The 24,630-nt window shown below is 37.9% G+C and overlaps 1 protein-coding gene and 1 non-coding gene across 5 annotated transcripts in view; both read right to left on the reverse strand.

Annotated features, from left to right (window-relative positions):
- Positions 1-24,630, reverse strand: part of RELN (reelin) — a 523,209-nt gene that overhangs the window by 355,752 nt on the left and 142,827 nt on the right. For all 4 annotated transcript variants that reach the window (XM_043462977.1, XM_043462976.1, XM_043462975.1 and 1 more), the window contains one exon: positions 13,312-13,447. In XM_043462977.1, coding sequence (XP_043318912.1) covers positions 13,312-13,447 — 136 coding nt within the window. The remainder of the gene's footprint in view (positions 1-13,311; positions 13,448-24,630) is intronic.
- Positions 12,625-12,696, reverse strand: TRNAC-GCA. Its single transcript has one exon. It is a non-coding gene; the product is annotated as a tRNA-Cys (tRNA).

Raw genomic sequence — 24,630 nt, forward strand, 5'->3', positions numbered from 1 at the left:
GACTAAAATTACAGGTTATCTGCCTTTTTCTGTTTGTTTGTCTTTGAGATTTTCTATGTCTTTGACCTTCTGAAGATTCACTATGATCTATATCAGTGCTAATTTATTTTATTTATTTTGATTAAATAGAAAAGACTCCTGTCTTCCTTAATTCCAGAAAATTCTCCTCCATGATCTCTTGAAATATGCCTGTTTTTATTCTTTCTACTTCCCCTTCTAAAGCTTCTACAAGATGCCAATTTCTTACCTTGGTGTTCCATACCAGGAGAATAATGTAAAACTAGACTTCTCACATGCTGAGAGTTTTTGTTTCTCGTTAAGTGACTTATTTTTACCAAAGGCTTCAGTCAAATAACAAGCTTCTTTGCTGTTTTCCCAGGCAGAGCTGAATAATACTTTGAAGATCTAAGCTTCGTGCAGCAAGCTCAGGTCCTGATTCCTGTCTTCCCCTATATCATGACTGTACCTCCAGGTGCCACTCAGAATTCTAGGCCTAGGACCTAAACCCAGATTAAAAATACCCATAGGCTACCAAAATGTCAGTTCCTACTTTCTGATCCAGTTTTGATAGCTCCCATTTTTCCCAGAATTATGTTTTTTTTTTCTCTCTCAAATCAGTTTTTTATGTATTTTAATCATTTCAGTCAAAGTTTCTATGCAATTTCAGTGTAAGAAGTTTTTCCTGTGCCAACTCAGGCTTCCATGATGCCAGAAGTCCTCTGAAAACATAATTTTAATGTGTTTGAAATAATTTTTTGCTTTTGTCACTTAATATTCTAAGCATTTTCCAAGTTGTTATACTGTCTTTCATAATTAATATTTTAAAAGTGACATAGAGTGGTATACAGGATAGTAGTTAAAAGGGCATGTTTTGAAAGTGAAAGTGAAAAAGTGACAGAGTGGTATACAGGGTGGTAGTTAAAAGGACGTGCTTTAGGTCAAAACCAACCTGTCTCTGAGCTCTTTGAGCTCTTCCTTCAGTAGGTGGTTCGAGGAGAGGAATTTAGTAGTTTGCCTGGTACAAGGGTGCTCACCAATTGGAAGTTGCTATTTTGACTACTACTATCATTATCACCTGGAGAAGGAAATGGCAACCCACTCCAGTACTCTTTCCTGGAAAATCCCATGGACAGAGAAGCCAGGTAGGTTACAGTTCATGGAGTCGCAAAGAGTCAGACATGACTGAGTGACTTCACTTCCTTTCTTTCTTTCTTTCTTATCATTATCACCATCATCATCACATGGTATTCCAAATTTCATTATCACTCACTTTCCTATTAATGATGATTAGCCTTTCAGATCAGTTAATTTTATTTATTTTTTTCCCTTTTTTTTTTTTATTAGTTGGAGGCTAATTACTTTACAATATTGTAGCGGTTTTTGTCATACATTGACATGAATCAGCCACGGATTTACATGTATTCCCCATCCCGATCCCCCGTTCCACCTCCCTCTCCACCCGATCCCTCTGGGTCTTCCCGGTGCACCAGGCCCGAGCACTTGTCTCATGCATCCAACCTGGGCTGGTGCAGATCAGTTAATTTTAAATGTTAGGTACATGGTAGTAAATTTTCATGTCACAAGGGCATACTTGAAAAGACCCAGAACTTAAAACATGTGGCAGGGGATGGGGGGGAAATGAGGGATTGGCAGGGTCAAAGCAGGGGTTGAGGCTCAGAACTGGGGGCATGGAGAGCCCAGGGTAGCCAAAGGGCAGCTCTGAGTCCTGAGCACTGTGTGGGAAGGAAGCCAGAGGGAATCCTCACCTCTCACACTTGGCCTAGCACTGCCCAAAAAGTTAAGGACCATAGTAATTGCTGCACTGACAAACAAAATTAAAATGAAGAGTTTGGTAATCAGTTTTTTACATAAAACTTCCCTACTTGTCCAGGTTAGCAGTTATGATAATTCAAGTTCACAGTACAACTCCAAAATCAATGTCCTTTGAAGTATATGGTTATTTACATTCTGTAAATGTTAAGGTAACATTAGAGGAAAAAATAATTCATTCAATCCTCTAAATCAGTATTGCACACCGAACTTTCTAAAATGATGGAAATGTGCTAGATGTGCTGTCCAATATAATAGTCACTAGACATTTATGGCTAATGAGAACTTGAAATGTGGCTAGTGCAAATGAAGAACTGATTATTTAGTTTTATTTGACTTTAATCATTTAAATTTAAATAATCACATATAGCTACCATGTTAGAAAGCACAATTTTAAATAAATTTTAATATGTGTGTATATATGCATATGTGTATATATATGTATATATGCATGTACTCATGTGTACATATATATATATACACATACATATACACAGATACACACATATAGATATCTGTATATAAATATATACACACAGTATGTCCAAATAAATCAGAGAGGACAAGTTCTTTGAAAAATTTTTATCTGGAAGAAGAAATCAAAATTTTATTTCATATTTGTAATAATGTCTTAATATTTAAAGATCTTAAAGCAGAATTAAGCAAAATCCTCTTGCTAGTATATATTAACCCAGTGATTATGTTGGCAAACTGTGGAATTGCTGTTGCCATGAGAAAAGCTTATTTACCTGTTTCCCAGACATTTTTGTCATCACTTTTATTGACTGTGTAGTCAGTTTAAAGAAAAAGAAGTAATTTCACATTTTTGCCTTCTAAATCTGGTTCCACTGAATTCTACTAACAGAAATAACTCAAATCTCTGCCCACATCTCATTAGAAAATTTCTATCAGGTATGGAGAACTGCTGATAAATGTAATACGTAAAGCTTTTAGATTTACTGATTTGGGTCCTTCTGCTTTCATAAGAATTACGTGTGTTTTCAAGTAAGAAGCACAAAATAGAGTAGTAATCCCATCTAAACCACAAGGGCTTGTAATAAGGAGCATCTCAGTTCGATCCCTGGGTAGGGAAGATCCCCTGGAGAAGGGAAAGGCTACCCACTCCAGTATTCTAGCCTAGAGAATTCCATGGACTGTATAGTCCATGGGGTCTGCAAAGAGTCCGACATGACTGAGTGACTAACTTTCTCTTTCACTTTCAAGGATTCCATTGAATTAGTCTATTTACTTAAGTGCCCTCCACAAGTGACAATTACATTAAAGGAATGGAAGGGAAGAAGAAAAGGATGGGTTTGCCATAGAGTTTTAAGACTTAACATTAGGAGAAACTACTATTTCTACATAAAAAGAAAAAAGAACATTAAAAAAATCACCAACAACTATTTACTGTGGGATAGAATTTCATAGATATAGGTCCATCTTTGGACCCGAATTAAAAATACTTCATTTCTGAAGTGGACAATTTTTCTCACTATAAAGCAGTTCTACTTCTCTGATGGTCTTAACGTTTTGATGCAAAGAAAAGTGTCACACTGAGATTCCGGTAGCTTTCCCTAATATAACCAGTGCCATTTACATGGTAGTTTTTTACAAGGAGACACAGAAAGTGATAAAAGAGACAGGAAAAATGGAAGGAAATAGTTTGCCTTTTGAATATCTGTTAATTTTTTTAAAAAAAATATGCTGTGTAATTACTGTAATAAAAATAATTTCTTACACCTTCCTGGTGATTAGTGATCATATTTTGTCTCAAGATTTTACCATACTCCTTAAAACTAAGGATTAAATCCCCAGGAAGCATCTTGACCTCATTTGACAAAATGCTGATAAATAAGAACACACGTTAGTCCCTGAACTTTGACTATCTCCTTGTTCAAGTCTAATTGGCTATTTGACTTTGATGAAAAACAGGCCAGTGAGAAAATGAGAAGTATCAGTTAGGCTTCTAGCCACTTACTTTTAAGTGCAGATATATACATATATATTTATCCTATCATTCAAAGGTATGTTTTTGAAATATCTGTCTCAAGTTGGGGAATGTCTGTTTAAAAAAAAAGAAAACTGGATCAACAGGAAAAAATTAACAGACTTGTAACTTAGGAAACAGATGAAATTACTCCCTAGTAAAATAGCATATCTGGTTTTATCAAACAGTGTGGATATAATCATTTTGGCCTAACATGAGAAGTAATTTATTTTTGCAATAAGCTATGTATGCATGCGTGTGCTCAGTCATGTCTGACTCTTTGCAACTCTGTGGACTGGAGCCCACCAGGCTCCTCCATCTATGGGATTCTCCAGGCAAGAATACTGGAGTGGGTTGCCATATCCTTCTCCAGTGGATCTTCCTGAACCAGGGATCTAACCCATGTCTCTTGTATCTTCTGCACTGCAGGCAGATTCTTCACCCACTGAGCCACCTGGGAAGCCCAATCTATGTATAACCAAGATAACAAACATTTCTCCAAAGAAGACATATAGATGGCCAACAAATACATGAAAAGATGCTCAACAATGCTTATTATTAGAGAAATGCAAATCAAAACTATGAGATACCACCTCACACTTGTCAGAATGGCCATCACCAAAAATCTGCAAACAATAAATTCTGGAGAGGATGTGGAAAAAAGGGAACCCTCTTGCACTACTGGTGGGAATGTAAATTGATACAGGCACATTGGACAACAGCATGCAGAACCCTCTTGCACTACTGGTGGGAATGTAAATTGATACAGGCACATTGGACAACAGCATGCAGATTTCTTAAACAAACTAGGACTAAAACTACCATGTGACCCGGCAATCTCACTACTGGCCATAAACCCTGAAAAATCATAATTCAAAAAGATATACGTCCCCTATCGTTCACTGCAGTACTATTTACAATAGCCAGGACGTGGAAGCAACTTAGATGTCCATCAATAGATGAATGCATAAAAAAGCTGTGATACATATATACAGTGGAATATTACTCATCCATATAAAGGAATGAATGTGAGTCCGTCAAACTGAGGTAGATGAACCTAGAGCCTGTATATAGAGTGAAGCAATTCAGAGAGAGAAAAACAAATATATATTGACACATTATATGGAATCGAAAAATGGTACTGATGAACCTATTTGCATGACAGGAATAGATACACAGATGTAGAGGATGGACTTGTTGACACAGCAGGGGAAAGAGAGTGTGGGATGAACTGAGAGAGCAGCATTGACATATATACACTACAGTGTGCAAATTAGACAGATAATGGGAAACTGCTATGTAACTCAGGAAGCCTAGCCTGGTGCTCTGTGATGACCTAGAGGGGTGGGATTGGGGAGTGAGAGGGAGGAGCTAGAGGGGAGAGAGGACCCAGAGGGGTGGTATGTGGGGGTGAGAGGGAGGAGCTAGAGGGGAGAGAGGACCCAGAGGGGTGGTATGTGGGGGTGAGAGGGAGGAGCTAGAGGGGAGACCCAGAGGGGTGGTATGTGGGGGTGAGAGGGAGGCTAGAGGGGAGAGAGGACCCAGAGGGGTGGTATGTGGGGGTGAGAGGGAGGAGCTAGAGGGGAGAGAGGACCCAGAGGGGTGGTATGTGGGGGTGAGAGGGAGGAGCTAGAGGGGAGAGAGGACCCAGAGGGGTGGTATGTGGGGGTGAGAGGGAGGAGCTAGAGGGGAGAGAGGACCCAGAGGGGTGGTATGTGGAGGTGAGAGGGAGGCTCCAGAGGAAAGGGAGATACACACACACACACTCTTATGGCTGATGTGTGCTGCTGTCAGCAGAAACCAATGCAACTTTGTAAAGCAATTATCTTCCAGTTAAAAAAATTTTTTAATACAAAGTAAAATGAAATCTGTATACATCAACTGTTAGTGTCCTTATCCATAGGTATGAAGGCACTCCCCATAAACGTACCTGTGGGGGAGTTCCTGATCTTATTTCAAACATTTAAGTAACAAGGCAAACATCTCCAATGTTTTCTTCTGATTGATGGAAATAAATGGGCAACCATACTATCTTTCATGAGGAATCCTCCATACAGACTAGAATGGCACTCATCAAAAATTAAAGGCACCAGAGATATACTCAAGGCAGAATTTCAAATGTCTGCATCTGTATCACTTTGAGTATGTTCAGAGTTCAGAAAGTTATACTGTCTTCAATTTTTTTTAATGATTTTTTTTGTCTTCTTGTTTAGTGTAATTTTAAGGTCCCTCTAGGAGAATCTTCCTTTAAAATATCAAATGTTCAAATATGGTCCACCTCTGTACTTCTTTGGGCCCTTAAGTTCAATTCTTTGTTGTTGCTTCAGTATCTTAAACAGAACACTGCTTGCTTTATACTGTTCTCAGTATAAAGTTTGCTGTTTGTAGTGAGTTCATTTAAGGTTAAATCAGTATTAATTTAGACACAAATCTGATCTTCTTTCATGTTCCATTTTTATTCTAATATTACGCTAGCATCTGTCCAAGCAGTTAAATCTAATGGTGTTCAATTTTGCCTTTAATTTACACATTCTCTCCCTATATGTGATTCCTCTTGTGACAATGGGTGGGATATAATCAGCATCCAAGGAATGAACCTATATCATACATATCAAGATCAGGCCCATGTTTGACATATTAATCAGCCACATTTCAGAAGTCTAAATCAGTGCTTGTCTAATATTTCATTAAAAACTCTAGTTTTCATCATATCAATACCATAGGCATTTTATCATATAAAACAGGTAAGTGATGATTTTAGAGGCAAATGTAGTAAAGTGGCAAAAATCACTTGCTTGAAACTGGATTGTCTTCTGAATCCAGGTTGTGTCAATCACTGAGTTATGTTAAGCAAGTTATCTAACATCTCTGTACTTCAATCTGTGTGCATGCTAAGTCACTTCAGTCATGTCCGACTCTGTGTGACTGTATTTTCTCTAGCCTGTCAGCTTTCTCTGACCGTGGGATTCTCCAGGCAAGAATACTGGAGTTGGTTGCCATGTTTTCCTCTAGGGGATCTTCCCAACCCAGGGATCCAACCAGCGTCTCCTGCATCTCCTGCACTGCAGGTGGATTCTTTACCACTGAGCCACCAGGGAAGGCCTGTACTTCAATCTACTCATCTGTAAACTGAGGTAATAATAGCATCTGCTTCACAGGATTACTGTGAGGATATAATGGATTACAAGATGCAAACTACTTAGAATAGTGACTGGTATGTTGTAAATTTTCAAAATATTAATTAATTTTGCAGTTGTTATTTTACAACTCTACTTCCTTGTTAGTTTCTAACTGTTAGAGTTACATGCCCTGGAGTTTTCTTTCTTTCCTTCCATCCTTTCTTCCCTCCTTCCCTTGTCCTTTTTTCTACCTTTTCACCTCCTCCTTCCCCGCCTTAACCCCCTTCTTCCTCTCCTCCTCCCTCTTTCTGTACCACCTCCTCACCCTTGGAAAAAAATCTTAAATTTACATCCAAAAACTTGCGATAAGTTTGAGCTTACTAGTCACTAAAGATTAATCAAATACAAAAGTGAAGACAAACTGTATTATCCTAAGAACTGCACGCTTAGCAGATCTCTGGATGAAACTATCATTTAAGATGTAAATGTTATCAATTGGTGTCATAAAGCTAAGGACAGAATAATTTTAGTTACTGAGCCCTTTGATATATTTGTACCAGTACAGCTAGTAACTTTATCCTTAGGCCATTCTTTTCTCTCGGTCTCTCACTTGATTATTTTTAATGAGAAAGGCAGTAAAAACACAGTACGAATGATTATGTTGCTAAGTGGTTTATCAATAAAACATGGCTTATTCAGACAGAGTGCCACTTACTCTTCTCTGGAAATGGCACACATAGCATGTTATATAATGGTTTAGCATTTCAGTTCAAATAGTCCATAGTTCTTACTATGAGATTCTTTGAAAAAGGGTTCAAATAGATAATTGGGTTTTAAAATCACAGAGTTTGGACCATACACTGGCAATACTAATATGAGGTTGCAGAATTGGGTGCAGTGTCGATTCAACTGCGCACTCTAGACAGACCACATACATGGTAAATGATAAATACTAGTTGCTGGATTTCTTCAAATCCAAGACCATCAGTCATAATGTGTGCATGTGCTCAGTCGCTCAATTGTGTTTGACTCTTTGCAATGCCATGGACTGTAGCCTGCCAGGTTCCTCTGTCCATGGATTTTCCAGGCGAGAATACTGGAGGGAGTTTCCATTTTCTTCTCCAGAGGATGTTCCCAACACAGGGATCAAATCCATGTGGATTCTTTACTGCTGAGTCACCAGGGAAGGTGTAAGATGCAACTTAAGAGATTTGAAAATGTAAAGAAAAAAAAACTTCTGTATTTTAGAATCAATTAAATATGTCATTATTAGCTATTAAGAAATATTTACTGACTATACTTAATATTTTGTAATAACCTCTAAGGGAAGAGAATCTAAAAAGGAATATATATATGCATGTATGTGCATATATACATGAATGACTGTACCATACACTTGAAACTAACATGATGCTGTAAGTCAACTATACCTCAAGAAATGAAATAAAATAAAAAATAAAGCAAGAAAAAACTTATTGAGGGCCTTCTATTGTCTATAGTTTGGTATTAAGAACTATTAGTTACATAAAAATACCTAATACAGTACCTGACCTTAGAGGATTTCAAGCCCAGTTAAAAAAGAAAACACACATGTGAAAAATTAAATTATGACATGAATTAACAAACTAAGAGGAACTAAAGAGTCTCTTGATGAAGGTGAAAGAAGAGTGAAAAAAGCTGGCTTAATACTCAACATTCAAAAAACTAAGATCATGGGATCCCGTCCCATCACTTCATGGCAAATAGACAGGGAAAAAATGAAAAAGGTGACAGACTTTATTTTCTTTGGCTCCAAAATCACTGGGGACAGTGACTAAAGTCATGAAATTAAGAGATGCTTGCTCCTTGGAAGAAAAGGTATGACAAACCTAGACAGCATATTAAAAGGCTTTGCTGACAAAGGTCCATCTAGTCAAAGCTATGTTTTTTCCCACTAGTCATATATAGATGTGAGAGCTGGACCATAAAGAAAGCTGAGCACCAAAGAATTGATGTTTTCAAACTGTGGTGCTGGAGAACACCATTGAGAGTCACTTGGACTGCAAGGAGATCAAACCAGTCAGTCCTGAAAGAAGTCAGTCCTGAATATTCACTGGAAGGACTGATACTGAAGTTGAAGCTCCAATTCTTGGGCCACCTGATGTGAAGAGACGACTCACTGGAAACGACCCTGATGTTGGGAAAGATTGAGGGCAGGAGGCGAAGGAGGAGAAAGAGGATAAGATGGTTGGATAGCATCATTGACTCAATGGACATGAGTTTGAGCAAACTCCAGGAAATAGTGAAGCACCGGGAAGTCTGGCATGCTGCAGTTCATGGGGTTGCAAAGAGTCAGACATGTCTGAGCAACTGAACAACAATAACAACAATGAATTAACTAATGATATGAAAACCTCATACAAAGTTCATTACAAAAGCATGTAAGTATGGTTGAAGTTTAATTTCCTAAAAGTAATTTTCCCTACCTTAAAAAGTAAAAGCTTTAATTTTTGGGGTTAGTCAGAAAAGACAGAATCAAAGTATATTTATGTTTCAAATGCCATAGGATTTTGTGGGTGTTTTTTGTGTGTGTAATGTTTAAACTAACATTGAACACTAGAAATCTTCTTCAAGTATTGCTGGCCACATACTAATTACAGATACTGATCCTTACATATAGCTCTACTCAACATGTAATAAATACCACAGTAAGAAACAAAGGCAAGAAATTGTAAGACTTTAGCTCAGAAAATTTCAAATGAATTGTTCGGTAGTTCATGTTTAATCTTCAGTTTCCCTATACTCTCTTACAAGCTAATTAGGAAAAGAGATCAATAAAAACATCTTGCCCACACAGGAGGCAGCTACTCTATGTGACATTCACCATAATCATTGCTTACAATAAGCATAGACTTAAACATTTATTAAGAAAGTTAAAAGGTGCAAAGTGCATCATCAAAATTTTATTAGGAAATACAAGTGAGGGTGTGTATACTTCGTAATCAGTAAAAATTACTTATTACCAAATTGTATTTTTTTACCAAATGCTAATAAAATATTGTTTGGAGCTGACATACAATACATTATTTCTAACAGAATACAATTTGATATCCCAGGAACAGTGATGCCACAAACCATCAAATATCATTTTAAAACAGACTAAACTAAAAACTGTATCTATTTGGAAATAGGCAATTCTGCACAGCTGGCATAGATTTACTTTGTGTTTTTTCAAAAAACGTAATTCTTGCTTTAAATGAAGAGCTTGTGAATGACAAGAATTTAAGTTATAAATGCCAACATAAGTAAGACAAAGTGTGCCAAAAGAGAGTCAGAGATTACTATTAAACTAAAGAAATAGACAACATTGTACAACAGATACAGTGTTGGCACTCCATATCCCTGGATTTTGCTTACAAGGTGGGTTGAATCTCTGGATGCACAAACCATAGATATAGAGGGTCCACTCTACCATGCTGTTTAATATAAGTGACTTGAGAACATGTGGAAGGTCCTAGAATACCCCTCCCCCAGTCTCCCAGGATGCAGAATTCAAAGGATATTTTCTGTGATTCCTGTGTATATAAGTCCTTGAACCAACTGTGGAGGAATCATGAAGAAATAAGAATTTGTCCTTTTCCAATCTAATCTAATAGAAAAAGCAAGAATTTAAATCAAATACAAGTAAATAGTAAAATATAGTCAACATTATAACAGAGTTGGGCTTCCCAGGTGGCATTAATGGTAAAGAACCCACCTGCCAATGCAGGAGATGCAAGAAACATTAAGTTCAATCCTTGGGTCAGAAAGATCCCCTGGGGAAGGGCATGGCAATCCACTCCAGTATTCTTGCCAAGAGAATCATATGGACAGAGGAGCTTGGCTGGTTATGGTCCATAGGGTCTCAAAGAGTCAGACATGACTGAAGTGACTTAGCACACACGCCTAACAGAGTTATAAGCAAAATGTGACAATACACATCACTTCTGTTGCTGATATCTCAGAAAGCTTTATAAAAGATTTTTAGTTAAGAATGGCAGCTTGAGGAATGAGTAAGAACTTAACAATTGAATTTGAGAGAATAAGCATTCCAAGCTAAGGGAAAAGCATGGAGAAAGAGAAAAAGTCAGGGAATGTTTAGGGAATTGTGGGACGTGCTGCCATTTGTGACCATCAGGAGGCAGAGGTAATGGGAGACAAAAGAGAAGTTGATAAACCGCAAGATTTGGAAGCGCCCTCAAGCCCACTCCAAAAAGCTGGCCTTTAGAAGAAAGTCTTAGGCTATCCAAGCTTTGAGCAATCACACTTTGTGCCTTAGGAAGATTAACTGTGAGACAGACTGGATGAGAAACAGGCTGGAGGTAAACCAGTTAGGAAGCTACTGCAAGCACCTTAGCAAGAGGTACTGGAAAGAAAGGGTTCAAGGGTGAAAAACTTCCTGAGCGAGAAAATGATGGGATTAAATGTCAACCAGCTGGGTGGATGAATCTGATGTTTGCAGCCTGAGTAACCTAGAGGATAGGCAGAGAGAATATATAATCAGTGATGTGACATGCACCCTTGACAATGAACTGTATATTACTGAGGGAGAAGAAAAGACAGTGGTAAATTTTGGAGTATTCAGGTTTTACAGGATCTTGCTGTCTGAGGAGAAGGCTGGCATAGAACAGTATTCAAGATGAATTCTAGCCCTGTTTCACCTGACTGCCCATAGAATAGCTAGCTGTTTCAGAACTTATTCCATTGGCCTACTCATCTATTCAACAAATATTTAGGTAGTGCTTCCAGTATGTGCAGGAACTGTATTAGACAACTGGGGTGAATCAGTAAACACAACAGAAAACCATTCTTACCTTCAAGGAACCTGCATTTCAGCAGGAACAGTCAGACAATAAATAACATACATAAATAAATGAAGTATATCATGTATTAGAATTGAAAAAATACAATGGGATTAAAAAAGAGATAAGTAAGAAAGATAAGGAGTGATGATCGTGTGGCAGGAGTAGGGGAATAGTCTGCATTGAGAGATGTCACAAGTCACAGACTCTGAACCATAGTGCAATGTTTATCTAAGGATGCTACTGGGACACGGCTTACTACCCTTCCCTGTTTCCTCCTGATGAGCACAGGAGAGATTCAGTAAGTTTCTATAGAGTTCTGACTTCTTACCACCCTGAGTCAGCTAACTGTTTATGTTTTCCTCTTGGCACTTGTGGCTAGGTTTAGCTAAAAGCTGAATCTCTAAATCTCTGGTCTTCTTCTAAACTGTGTATGGACCCTCATAGCATTTTTTTGTATCTGTTTTCATCTTATTTTCTGAAAATCATTTCCCTATTTTCTTCATTTCTTCACATACTTTTATCTTATTGAATTTTTTTGTTGTTGCAATTTTGGCCTTTTTTGACACCAAAAATGAGTGGCCTTAATTAAGGTTAAATTTGCTAAAATAATACCTTTAAATAGTTAGTATATACATAACCTCAGAGAGGTTATGTAACTGAGCAGGACTCTACGGGGTCTTTGCAAACAGACCACTGCATGTTCTACGCCTGCCTCTTGTGTGTGTGTGTGTGTGTGTGTGTTAGTTGCTCAGTCGGGTCTGACTCTCTGTGACTCCATGGACTGTAACCCACCAGGTTCCTCTGTCCATGGAATTCTCCAGGCAAGAATACTGGAGTGGGTTGCCATTTCCTTCTCCAGAGGATCTTCCCCACCCAGGGATTGAACCTGGGTCTCCTGCATTGCAGGCAGACACTTTACCATTTGAGCTACTAGGGAAGCCTATGCATGCTTGCCTGTTAGTTGTAGAAAAACTTTAGCCTCTCAGGCCTTCCCCAAGTGCCAAAGCATAAATTTAATTGGAGAAGAAAATGCAGAAACAAAGGAAAACAGTCAAGCAAGGCAAAATAATAATAGTTTAGCTATTAAAAAAATTCAAGGACTTTGAGTTCCTCCTCAAGAGGTAATATTGTGAATCATAGCCTTTGAGCTACTTTGCAGATATTGAAACCCCCACCAGGTAGAACTTAACTGTATGTGCCACAAGCATCTTGACTCCAGACTGGTTGGAAGCAGAAGGTTGATGATACTGACTTCTGATTGTCTTACCATCAACCAATCAGAAGAATGTCCACAAACTGATCACATACCCTGCAATCTTCTCTCTCATCCTGTCTTTAAAAACCTTTTCCTAAAAATCATTGGAGAGTTCAGGTCTCTTGAGCACTAGCTACCTGGACTCCTTCCTTGGTGCCTTGCAATAAACATTGTACTTCCTTTCATCACAAGATGCTGTCAATTCACTGATTTTACTGTATACAGGCGGGTAGATCCAAGTTTGGTTTGATAACACATTTGCCTTCTGTACCAGTCACAGACACTTTGGGTACTTACATGAAATTCACACAGCCTGTACCAGCAGGTGGTGCAATCCAGACGAAGCTGAGGTTGGTTGTGGGCAGATGACTCACATGAGAGGCCACCACACTGCACATAAACTGGTTACCAAACTGGTGGTCAGACATGATACCTGACAAACAGAAAGGAAAGGGTGTTGTTATAAAAACAACAAAACAAAGTCCTTCATATGATGGCATGACAATATTTTCTGGACATTTTCCTTTTTTTTAATATTAAAACAGCCTTTTATTGTTAATGTCACGTAAGAAATGTAAGCAAGTTACACTATCTTAAAAAATACAACTAACGCGTTTTAGGGGAAACCCTTCCCTTCCCTCTCCTCCCCCTTCCCCCATTCCCCTTGGACATTTTTCTTTTATGTTAAGATTCAACATGCTGTCTGGCTTCCCCTTAAGTTGTGAGGCTTTCTATTTTCTATTGTCAGAAGGAAATTAATCATTTAAAACATTATTGTTAAGCAGCAATCTACTAAACTAATTGTTATAATACTTGCTTAATTTTGATTTTGTTGATTGGTCTTTACCCATCACCAAAGACCACCAGGACCACACCTGCAGTGAAACAAGTTTGGATTTATTGGAAGTGTTTGCAGCAAGGGACACCAAACATTACTGAGAAACTGGAGGTATCTCAGTAGGAGGATGTTAGCAGGAGCTTGTTAAAATATCTGGGTTTGTGTTAGATTATTTCCTGATTATAGTACTGAAAGTCCTGCATCCTGGAAACCCCCTCAGTCTTGTTGGGGAGGTTCCAGGGAAAGGTGGTTTTGATTCCAATCTTGGTACTATTAGAAAGTAGGAGCAATTTTATCACTGAGTATCTTAATTTGTATCTATGAGACATGAGGAATAGAGAAGAGCTAAAGTTGAGGTTGATAACAGCAGCAGCAATCACATTAGCAAGGAGAGGGAATGTTGGTCATGCTTTTGGTTTGTACTGTGTCCTTGCTTTTGTCTGCATTGAGGCATGATTAAAAAGTGGTCTTGTTTTTGTCTCAAACCACATCTACTCTGTCTCAGAGTAGATAACCTATGAAACTGCTCATTTTCAACACGAGAGCATCATGGCACAGTTGAGCACCAGGTCAGCTCCCAGCTGAATTACCAGGAGACGCTTTTTCTCCTTTGTAATAAGATGATCTTCTTATGTTTACCTATTAATAAAATATTAATAGGCAACTCAACACTAAGAAAATGAATTTGATTTTTAAAAACAGGCAAAAAAGTTATACAGATGGCAAGTAGGCATATGAAAAGATGTTCAATATCATATGTCATTAGAGAACTACAAATTAAAACAATGAAATGCCACTACACACCTAATATTTGACCAAAGTCCAAAACAATGACAGTCCTAAATGCTAGTGAGGATATGGAGCTACAGGAATTCTTATTCATTGCCAGTGAGAATACAAAATGGTATAGCCACTTTGGAAGATAGTTTGGCATTTTCTTACAAAAATAGACATACTCTAATCATATAATCCAGAAATCACACTCCTTGGTATTCACTCAAATACACTGGAAATTTATGTCCACTCAGAAACCGGCACATAGATGTGTATAGCAGTTTTATTCATAACTGTCAAAACTTGGAAGCAACCAAGACATCCTTTACTAAGTGAACGGGTAAATAAAGTGTGGTACATCCAAAGAGTGGAATATTATTCAGAGCTGAAAGGGAATGAGCTATCAAGCCACGAAAAAACCTGAATAAGTGTTGTGCTGTCCTGTGCTGTGCCAAGTCACTTCAGTTGTGTCCAACTCTTTGCAACCATATGGACTATAGCCCGCCAGGCTCCTCTATCCATGGGATTCTCCAGGCAAGAATTACTGGAGGGCATTGCCATGCCCTTCTTGAATAAATAAGTACATATTATTAAATGAAAGAAGCCAATATGAAAGAACTGCATGCTGTATGATTCCAACCATGTGACATTTTGGAAAAGGCAAAATTATAGACTGTGGTTGCTAGGGGTTGGGAGGGAAGAAGTGAGATATAAATGAGCAGAGCACAGAGGAATTTAGGCCAGTGAAACTATTCCATATAACAATACAATGGTGAATACACGACACCAAAAATGAAACCTAGTGTAAAGCATGGACTTTGAGTGACAATGATGGGTCAGTGCAGGTTGATCTGTTGTAACAAAGATACCACCGCGGTGCAAGACACCCAGAAGGCTGGAGGAGGGTGGTGTATGGAAAATCTATGTACCTTTTACTCAATTTTTCTGTGACCTAAAACTGCTCTAAAAATAAAGTGTATTAATAAAAAAAACATTGCCATGAGTGGACAGTTAAAAATTTAATAAGTTGGCTTTGTGAACCTGGGTAAACGGCTTCTCTCTGAGATAGTTTTCTAGTCTATACAATGAAAACACCATGTTCACTCCATCCTAAAGTTATTTGGAGAATTAAATTACCCAGTACATATGGTAGCATCTGGTACAGTATTTCCATGTTTGAATAGGTGCCCTACCTACATGCCATCACAACAGTCCATACATCACTCCATCATACTCTTGACTACCTCTACAGAGAGTCTATGAGGGACTATGTCTTTAATCTTTATATTTCAAGCAACTATCACAATGTATGACACACTGCAGATACTCAAGAAATATTTTCTAAATAAATATAAAACAAATAACTATAAAAATAAAAGACAATATAAATTATACACATGTTATATCAACTAATGAAACAGAATCTTCTAGAATAGCAAGTTGTTCAGAATAGGTCATACTGGCCAAAGAAATAGAAGAACAAGTATATATTTTGACACATCCTAATAATGCTGTTTTTTCTCATACAATGTAAATTTATATATAAACATAAATACATAAATGTAAATTTATATATAAATTTAAGCTGTATCTTGCAACAAAAGGATGAAAGTCACCAAGTCAGAGAAACCACAAGGTTAGAGAAGATGACAGACTTCCAGGGAAATCATAGAGTGCCGAAGGAGACTCAGTAGCTGTGACTAAGGAATTGCCGTGCCTCTCTGGTCAGGCATAAAGCAAGGATCCAGTGTGTGGAAAATGACACATCTGCAGGAGTCAGCCTGGCCAGAAAGGAAAAGCAAAAGTTACAGCCGCAGTTATGTGGGAAGGGAAATGAATCAAACAAAATAAGGCTTCAGGGTCTCAGAACCTTGGTAACAGAATTCATATTCAAATACCTCCTCACTCCTCAAAGCTCCTCTGAGAAAGTGAGTCAATGTCTAGACTGCATATTATTTGAAAGAATTTTATAAGACAGATATAGAATTGCAATTGCCTCATGCCCTGCCGTGGGTAAATACTCCATAGGATAACATTCTTACAATCCAACCGTTCAGCACAGCAGTTCTCCAACTTGGCTACACAGCAGCATCACCTAAAGAGATGGAATAAATACCAGTTCCCAGACATTCTGAGTGAGTCAGCAAAGAAAGCAATATTTACAAAATCCCTGTGTTGCAGCAAACGTTGGGTTAGACAATATTTAGGTACACAGAAGAAATACAGGACATTGTCCCTACCTTGAAATGACTTCAGCTGAGAAGAGAAAACTGGAACAAACTAACATTCTAAATAAAACAACTAGAAAATAAGCAAGCACTAACTGGGTGCTATTTGTGAAAAATACAAGAAAAGAGAAAGAGTGATTAATGTGGACAACTATAAGGACAACTAATGCTTCCTGAGCACTTACTATGGCCTGACACTATTCTAAGCACTTCATGAACTTGTTTAAGGCTTTTAACAATCCTATGCAGTAGGAGCTGTTATTTTCTCCATTTTACCCATTAGGAGAATAAGATAATGGAGGTAAAAACTCACCTATAGTTTGTATAGCAATGGCAATACAGTCTGGATGCAAACCAGCACCCTTGCTGCACAGTCAGAAATGACTGTTAAACAACAAGGTTCTATTGCAGAGCATGGGAAACTATATTCAATATCTTGTAGTAAACCATGATAGAAAAAGTAAAAAGAAATGGCTCTGTTGAAGAGGCAGGCTGGAATTGTGTTTTGAGGAAAAAGCTAAGGTTTCCCATATTTGTTTATGCACATGAGGCAGCAGAGCATAAGCACAAGACTGTACCCTTAGCTCTGTCACCTGCTGCTGCATGACCTTGGTCAGGGTGCTCCCTCTCAAGCTTCAGTTCCAACGACTATAAACCACTGGTCCATGATCACTAAGACTCCTTTCAGTTCCTTAGCTCTCTGAGTACAATTTAAATGAACAGAAGAAAAACAGGAGGACAGCTCACAAAGGCAGATATAACAGGCAGAGGTAGGCATATAAAATGAGAACCAGGAGAAGGAGAGGAGGCAATATCAGCTTCCAGTGTTCTGTGAAACACAATTTACTGCATCTGCCATAGTGATCTTTTTAATGGCTTTCATGCAATGGCACCCCACTCCAGTACTCTCGCCTGGAAAATCCCATGGATGGAGGAGCCTGGTAGGCTGCAGTCCATGGGGTCGTGAAGAGTCGGACATGACTGAGCGACTTCACTTTCACTTTTCACTTTCATGCATTGGAGAAGGAAATGGCAACCCACTCCAGTGTTCTTGCCTGGAGAATCTCAAGGACGATGGAGCCTGGTGGGCTGCCACCTATGGGGTCGCACAGAGTCGGGCACGACTGAAGTGACTTAGGAGCAGCAGCAGCAGCAGCATGTCATGAAAGACATATACCATCTAAGTAATAAATGTGATTTGGAAGCCTACTCTTGGGTAACTTTAATTTGAATTTGATAATGAATTTAAAGGTATGATGGTGTTTTCCCCTGCTGCATGCTGGATAATAGGATATATACACTGAATTTTAATATTACTTGAAAAAGAGAAAATCGGATATATGATAAAAGAATTTAATTACACTGTGAATCTCAGGGAGGTATATACACATAAAATATATATGTGTAGAGTGTAGTTGCAATCAATGTTTTATTTTCATTGTTGTGGCTATGTGCAAACTTTCATACAAAATTGTTTTCTGTGGAATTCTTTTGCAAGAGAATTGTACCATGAGAGAAAAAAAGCACTTCATGAAGTATGGCTCTCTTGATCTAACTCTGGACAAAAAAGTAAAGTATATCTTTCAAACTGTGAGGCTTTATGAGATTGGTAACTGTCTTAACAGGTTTTAAAGCACTGATATTACGGATATATTTTCCTTTTGAATATCACGTACACACATGTGAAAAATAGGAATATTCACAATCTAGTTATGATTTCCGTATCAAGAAATAATCAATATAACTTTATAAAACAACTATTCATTTGACAAAGCATGAATGTTTTTAATTCATTAAGTTCTTCAAACCACTGCATGTCTAGTTTAAAAATATCTAGCACCTGTTTTCTTAAAATTGTGGTTAAAGGATAGGAATCCATGTAAGAATTTCCTTTATCCACATTATACTTCTGTAAGATTAAGCTCACAATGTCTTTAATTGTTCTCAAGATGCTTCCATGATACCTTTTAAGACAGTGATACACATTTCTATGCCTTCCAGGATGTCATTTTTCCTTGACATGTCTTCAGTTATTTTAAGTTTATGACTAAACCTTGTATGAACTCCATTTTCCCTCAGGAATACTCTTCTATGCTTTTAATGTGCATACCTTGGGTCTTCAGAGCTTTAACTAGAATTTCTATGATTCCTCCATCTTGAAAATAAAATGTACATATCCTTATAAAAATGTAGGCTATTCACTTCCAAGAAATACTCTGAAGGCTTTATAACCAAAAACTAACTAAGGTAGTAGAAAAATTACACATTCATGTTGGGTGTATTTTATAGATTAAAGATGTGGATTACTCCAATCTGTTCAGTCTGTTATTTGCCATGGTTATTGTTAAAGTGGGCAGAAGCATGTTCTGGCTTTTTGTGGAATTCAAGAAATAAGGCATCTGGGGATGGGATATCATGAAATAAAGGGAAAGTACATTAAGATTAGAGATTTTTGATTTGTGATAAATGTAACCTTCATATATTAAAATGATAAAATTTTAAAATAAGTATTTTACTGTTTCAAACACTTTCAAAAAGTATGGTAGAATATTCTGTCAGGAAGTTTAATAAATATATTAACTTGTATCTATATAAAAAGTGTAAGAAAAAACATATTTAAGATGATTTGTTTCATTTTCATCATTTGCTCTTTGTTTAAAAGGGATATCTAATCAACACAACAGTGTAAAGCAATTACCCTCCATAATAAATACAATTTAAAAAGAAAAAAAGGATATCTAAAAACTTGCATCAATTAATAAAAAAGTAGACTCTTCTAAAAATGCAGTCTGGAAAGTTAGTCATATTTTAAGTGAAGAGAGAAAATGAATTATGGAGTTCCTTTATGTCATTCTTTAATCTTTTCATCTGATTCAAATATGAATAAATGTTTACTTACAGAATCTGTCTTGTCTATTATTTGCCTTCTTTGCTAGGTTAATGTACACAAATACCTCAGCAAAGCTAACCATGATTTTATATGCTGAAAAGTAATCACTGAACTTCCTGAAAATATCCTCATTGCAGCTTATCTGTGAGGTACCAGCCTGACGAAAATGGATATGAAAAGAACAGCTTTCAAGTAGTGGTATAAGATAATGAAGAGTATGTGCGCCCACACTCACACTTATGCAGTGGGTATATTTAACTTTTGAAGCACTGATTTGAAGGTATTCAGTTTCAGATTTAAATCTAGAAGCAAAAAAGTACTAAAATCTTAAAAAAAAAAACAAAAACAAAAAACACCATTCTGGAAGTGTATGCTCTATGGGCGTACGTTAGAAAATGCATGAGAATCCATGCTAAAAGAACTTATTTTAAGTCAACCTGATTCTTTCCTCACTCACTACAAAGCTGGGAACTCCTGCTGTTGCCCTCCCTCCCCATCCCTCTCCAAGCACTACCAGTTATCAAATGCCCTGTCTGTGCAGGTGTTTTACCCATATCACTATCTTACTACCACTGCAGAGGCAGTAGAAGGGAAAGATTGACAGACAGACCCTAGAGGCAGTCAAGCGAGGGTTCATACCTTTGTTCCACCACCAAGGAACTGTGCAACCTCAGGCCAGTTACTCAAACACTGTTCCTCACTTTCCTCTCCAGGAAAATGCAGATGATAATACCAGGGTGGCTCGAAGATTAAATGAGCACACACACACAGTCAGTACTATATGTGTTAGATGTTATTATCATTCCCACTTAAAAATACAGGAGAATTATCAAGAACCAGTGGATTTCAGTAACTTGCCAACATTTAAACACATGTTAATAACAGAGCTAGTAAACAGAACTGGAACACAAATCCATCTGCTATCTCACACTGTCCACTGGCTTCTTCCCTCCTTGTGTCCTTCAGTGTCAGTACTTCAATTCTAGGACAGACCCCTGTGCTGATTCAAGAGAACTCTAAATCCAGAGATCAAATATAAACCATCTGAGAGTGAACCTGAATAGAGGGTCTTCCCCCAGGCACAAACTCAAGTGCTCTCCCCTTCTCCTCCCTTCCTCCTCCACCTCTCTGTCTTCAAAGACATTAATTTCTCACCAGATAGTTATTGGATAACGTTTTTCCTCTTGGTAGACACATCATTGAATTAGGTACTGTTGTGAGTGAGACATTTCATGTCAAAATTGCTCCAAAAGGAGCAAAGTCATCCAGTTACACTTAGGTCTATGTGGCCTAAAAACTGAATTTAACAGAACAGCATCCTCTCCAAAGAGCTATGGAAAGTCTGCACTGTCTTTAACTGAAGCTCTCTGGTCCACTGTTTCAGGGTATCTTTCTGCTCTTTCCTCCTAATACTGCATACTCTGCCTCTCCTCATAAAAGCTGCTCAGTGGGGAAGTCAAGTGCGCCTTAGGAAGCATTACTACCAACAAAGCCAGTGAAGGTGATGGAATTCTAGCTGAGCTATTTAAAATCTTAAAATATGATGCTGTTAAAGTGCTTCACTCAATACATCAGCAAATTTGGAAAACTCAGCATTAGCCACATTCCAGTAGTTTTCATTCCAATTCCAAAGAAGGGCAATGCCAAGGAATGTTCAAACGATCATACGCTTGCATTCATTTCACATGCTAGCAAGGTTATGTTCAAAACCCTGTAAACTATGCTTCAGAAGTACCTGAATTGAGAAATTCCAGATGAACAAGCTGGGTTTAGAAAAGGTAGAACAATCAGAGATCAAATTGCCAACGTCTACTGGATCATGGAGAAAGCAAGAGAGTTCCAGAAAAACATCTACTTCTGCTTCATTGACTAGACTAAACCTTTGACTCATGAATCACAACAAACTATGGAAAATTCTTAAAGAGATGGGAATACCAGGCTACCTTACCTTATACCTTATCTGCATAAGAAACCTGTATGCAGATCAAGAAGCAACAGTTAGAACCAGACCTATGAAAACTGATTGGTTCAAAATTGGGAAAGGAGTACAACAAGGCTGCATATTGTCACCCTGCTTATTTAACTTATATGCAGAGTACATCATGCAAAATGCCAGGCTGGATGAATCACAAGCTGGAATCAAGATTGCCAGCAGAAATATCAACAATCTCAGATATGCAGATGATACCACTCTAATAGCAGAAAGTGAAGAGGAACTAAAGAGCCTCTTGGTGAGGGTGTAAGAGGAAAGTGAAAAAGCTGACTTGGAACTCAACACTTAAAAAACTAAGATCATGGTATCTGGTCCCATCTGCTGCTGCTGCTGCTAAGTCGCTTCTTCAGTCGTGTCTGACTCTGTGCGACCCCATAGACAGCAGCCCGCCAGGCTCCCCCGTCCCTGGGATTCTCCAGGCAAGAACACTGGAGTGGGTTGCCATTTCCTTCTCCAATGCGTGAAAGTGAAAAATAAAAGTGAAGTCGCTCAGTTGTGTCTGACTCTTAGTGACCTCATGGACTGCAGCCCACCAGGCTCCTCCGTCCATGGGATTTTCCAGGCAAGAGTACTGGAGTGGGGTGCCATTGCCATCACTTCATGGCAAATAAAAGGGGAAAAAGTAGATGCAGTGACAGATTTTGTTTTCTTGAGCTCCAAAATCACAGAAGACAGTGACTGAAGCTATGAAATTAAAAGACACTTACTCCTTGGAAGAAAAGCTATGACAAACCTAGACAGAATATTATAACACTGAGACAGCATTTTGCCAACAAAAGTCTGCCTAGTCAAAGCTATGGTTTTCCCAGTAGTCATGTACAGTCAGAGTTGGACTGTAAAGAAAGCTGAGCACTGAAGAATTCGTGCTTTCTAACTGTGGTGTTGGAAGAAATTCTTGAGAGTCCCTTGCACTGCAAGGAGATCAAACCAGTAAATTCTAAAAAAAAAAAATCAACCCTGAATATTCACTAGAAGGACTGATACTGAAGCTGAAGCTCCAATACTTTGGCCACCTAATGTGGAGAGCAAATTCGTTGGAAAAGATCCTGATGCTGGGAAAGACTGAAGGCAAAAGAAGGGGACGGCAGAGGATGAGATGGTATATAACATCACTGACTCAATGGACATGAATCTGAGCAAACTCCAGGAAATAGTGAAGGACAAGGAAGTCTGGTGTGCTGCAGTTCACGGGGCCACAAAGAAACAGACCTGACTTAGTGACTGAACAGCAAGATGATAATCTCTACATGTTGTCTGCCCAAGCCTTTTCAAACTAATTGCTCTACAGAGGCCACCATATAGAATTATATTCCCCTCATTTTCATTGCTGTACTTGGCTGAATCTGGATTTCTCCACACTTGGTCCCCACTTCATCCTACATACTTCTATATTCAAGTCTCATAAGTGTTGGTCTAGTAGGTAGAAATTAAGCTACATGCCTTAACCCTAGGAATTATGGAAATTCTATTTGGGGATGGTGATACTAACAATATGGGAAACTATATAAAAAATGTTGGGCAATCATACATGACTTATATCTACTTCATTCAGAGAGCAATTTCAAGGTCTATGAAGTTTTGGATTTCTTGATCCAAAAGTAGCTGAAATAACTGATAGTCCTGAAAGACCACAGCTTTCAGAAATATTTCCATGAATCTGTATATTGAGTTCTTTATCCTTTACCTTGAACAGGCATTTTGTCACAGGAAAAGTACTGCTCAGTCTATTTGATGGACAGGAACAAAAGCTCCCCATACCCTTTCTGCAAAGCCCAATAGATTTCCCCAAAAGTCACATCAGGACAGAAGACGTGCTTCTGGTTTCTAACTCCAGATGGTGTAAATCTGGAACAAATGATTATCAGAGTTCTGTTAAAGGAGGAACATCAATGAGTCAGCATAATATTTATTATCTCAGCTAAAAAACACTACTTACCTCATCTTGGAGTCACTTCAATCTATCATCAAGTTTTTCTGGTGCTACCTCAAAATTTTTTCAACTGTGTCCCCTCTTGCCTACCCTTTTCCACTACGCCTTTATTTCAGGGTTTTGTTATCTCTTTTTTTGACCAGTGCCAATAACTTCCAAATTGGTCTTTGTGTTCAGTTTTGCCTCCTAAGGTTAATTCTCAATACAAGGATCTTTCTAAACCACAAATCTAATTTTATCATTCTACTGATTTAAATCCTTAAGTTAAATCAAAACTTAATAAAAAAAAATAGGCCTAAGTCCAACATGATATTCTGTCACCTATCTCTCTATCTGGGATTATTTATCATGACCCCTATTCAAATTTCATATTCTATCAAAACCAAACAGTATATAGTTATTGTATACAGTTGTATGTACTTATCTCTGGCTTTATTCCTGTTCTTTCTGCCTGGACTAAGGGTCAACAAACTATGATCCACTGGTCAAATCTGAACCATGGCCTGTTTTTGTACAACCACTGAACTAAGAATAGTTTTGCATTATGAAAATTTGTTTTAAAAAAAAAAGTGAAAAAATATGCAAAAGAGACCTACTATTATAACCTGAAAATCATAAAATACTATCGTGCCATTTACAGAAAAAAGTTTGCTGACCTTTGACCTAAAGTGCCCTTTTTTCCTATGGCTAAATGATTACTTCTCACCTAATATACATATGCAATCATAAATCATCTCCTCCAAGAAACTTTCCTGTATAATTCCTTCCTGTAATAAAGTTTAATATTAGGAATATTTCCACATTCTCATAATACCCAGAGAATAGTTCTGTTATTGAACTGTTCATTGCATTACAGGGAATTATCTGTCTTCCCCATGAGACTGTTATGTTATGAACTCTTTACACAAAAATATTTATGATAGACACATAATAAATGTTTATGGAATGAACCATTGTTAAATA

Source organism: Cervus canadensis, chromosome 3 (assembly GCF_019320065.1).
Source record: "Cervus canadensis isolate Bull #8, Minnesota chromosome 3, ASM1932006v1, whole genome shotgun sequence".
In the NCBI taxonomy this organism is placed as follows: domain Eukaryota; kingdom Metazoa; phylum Chordata; class Mammalia; order Artiodactyla; family Cervidae; genus Cervus; species Cervus canadensis.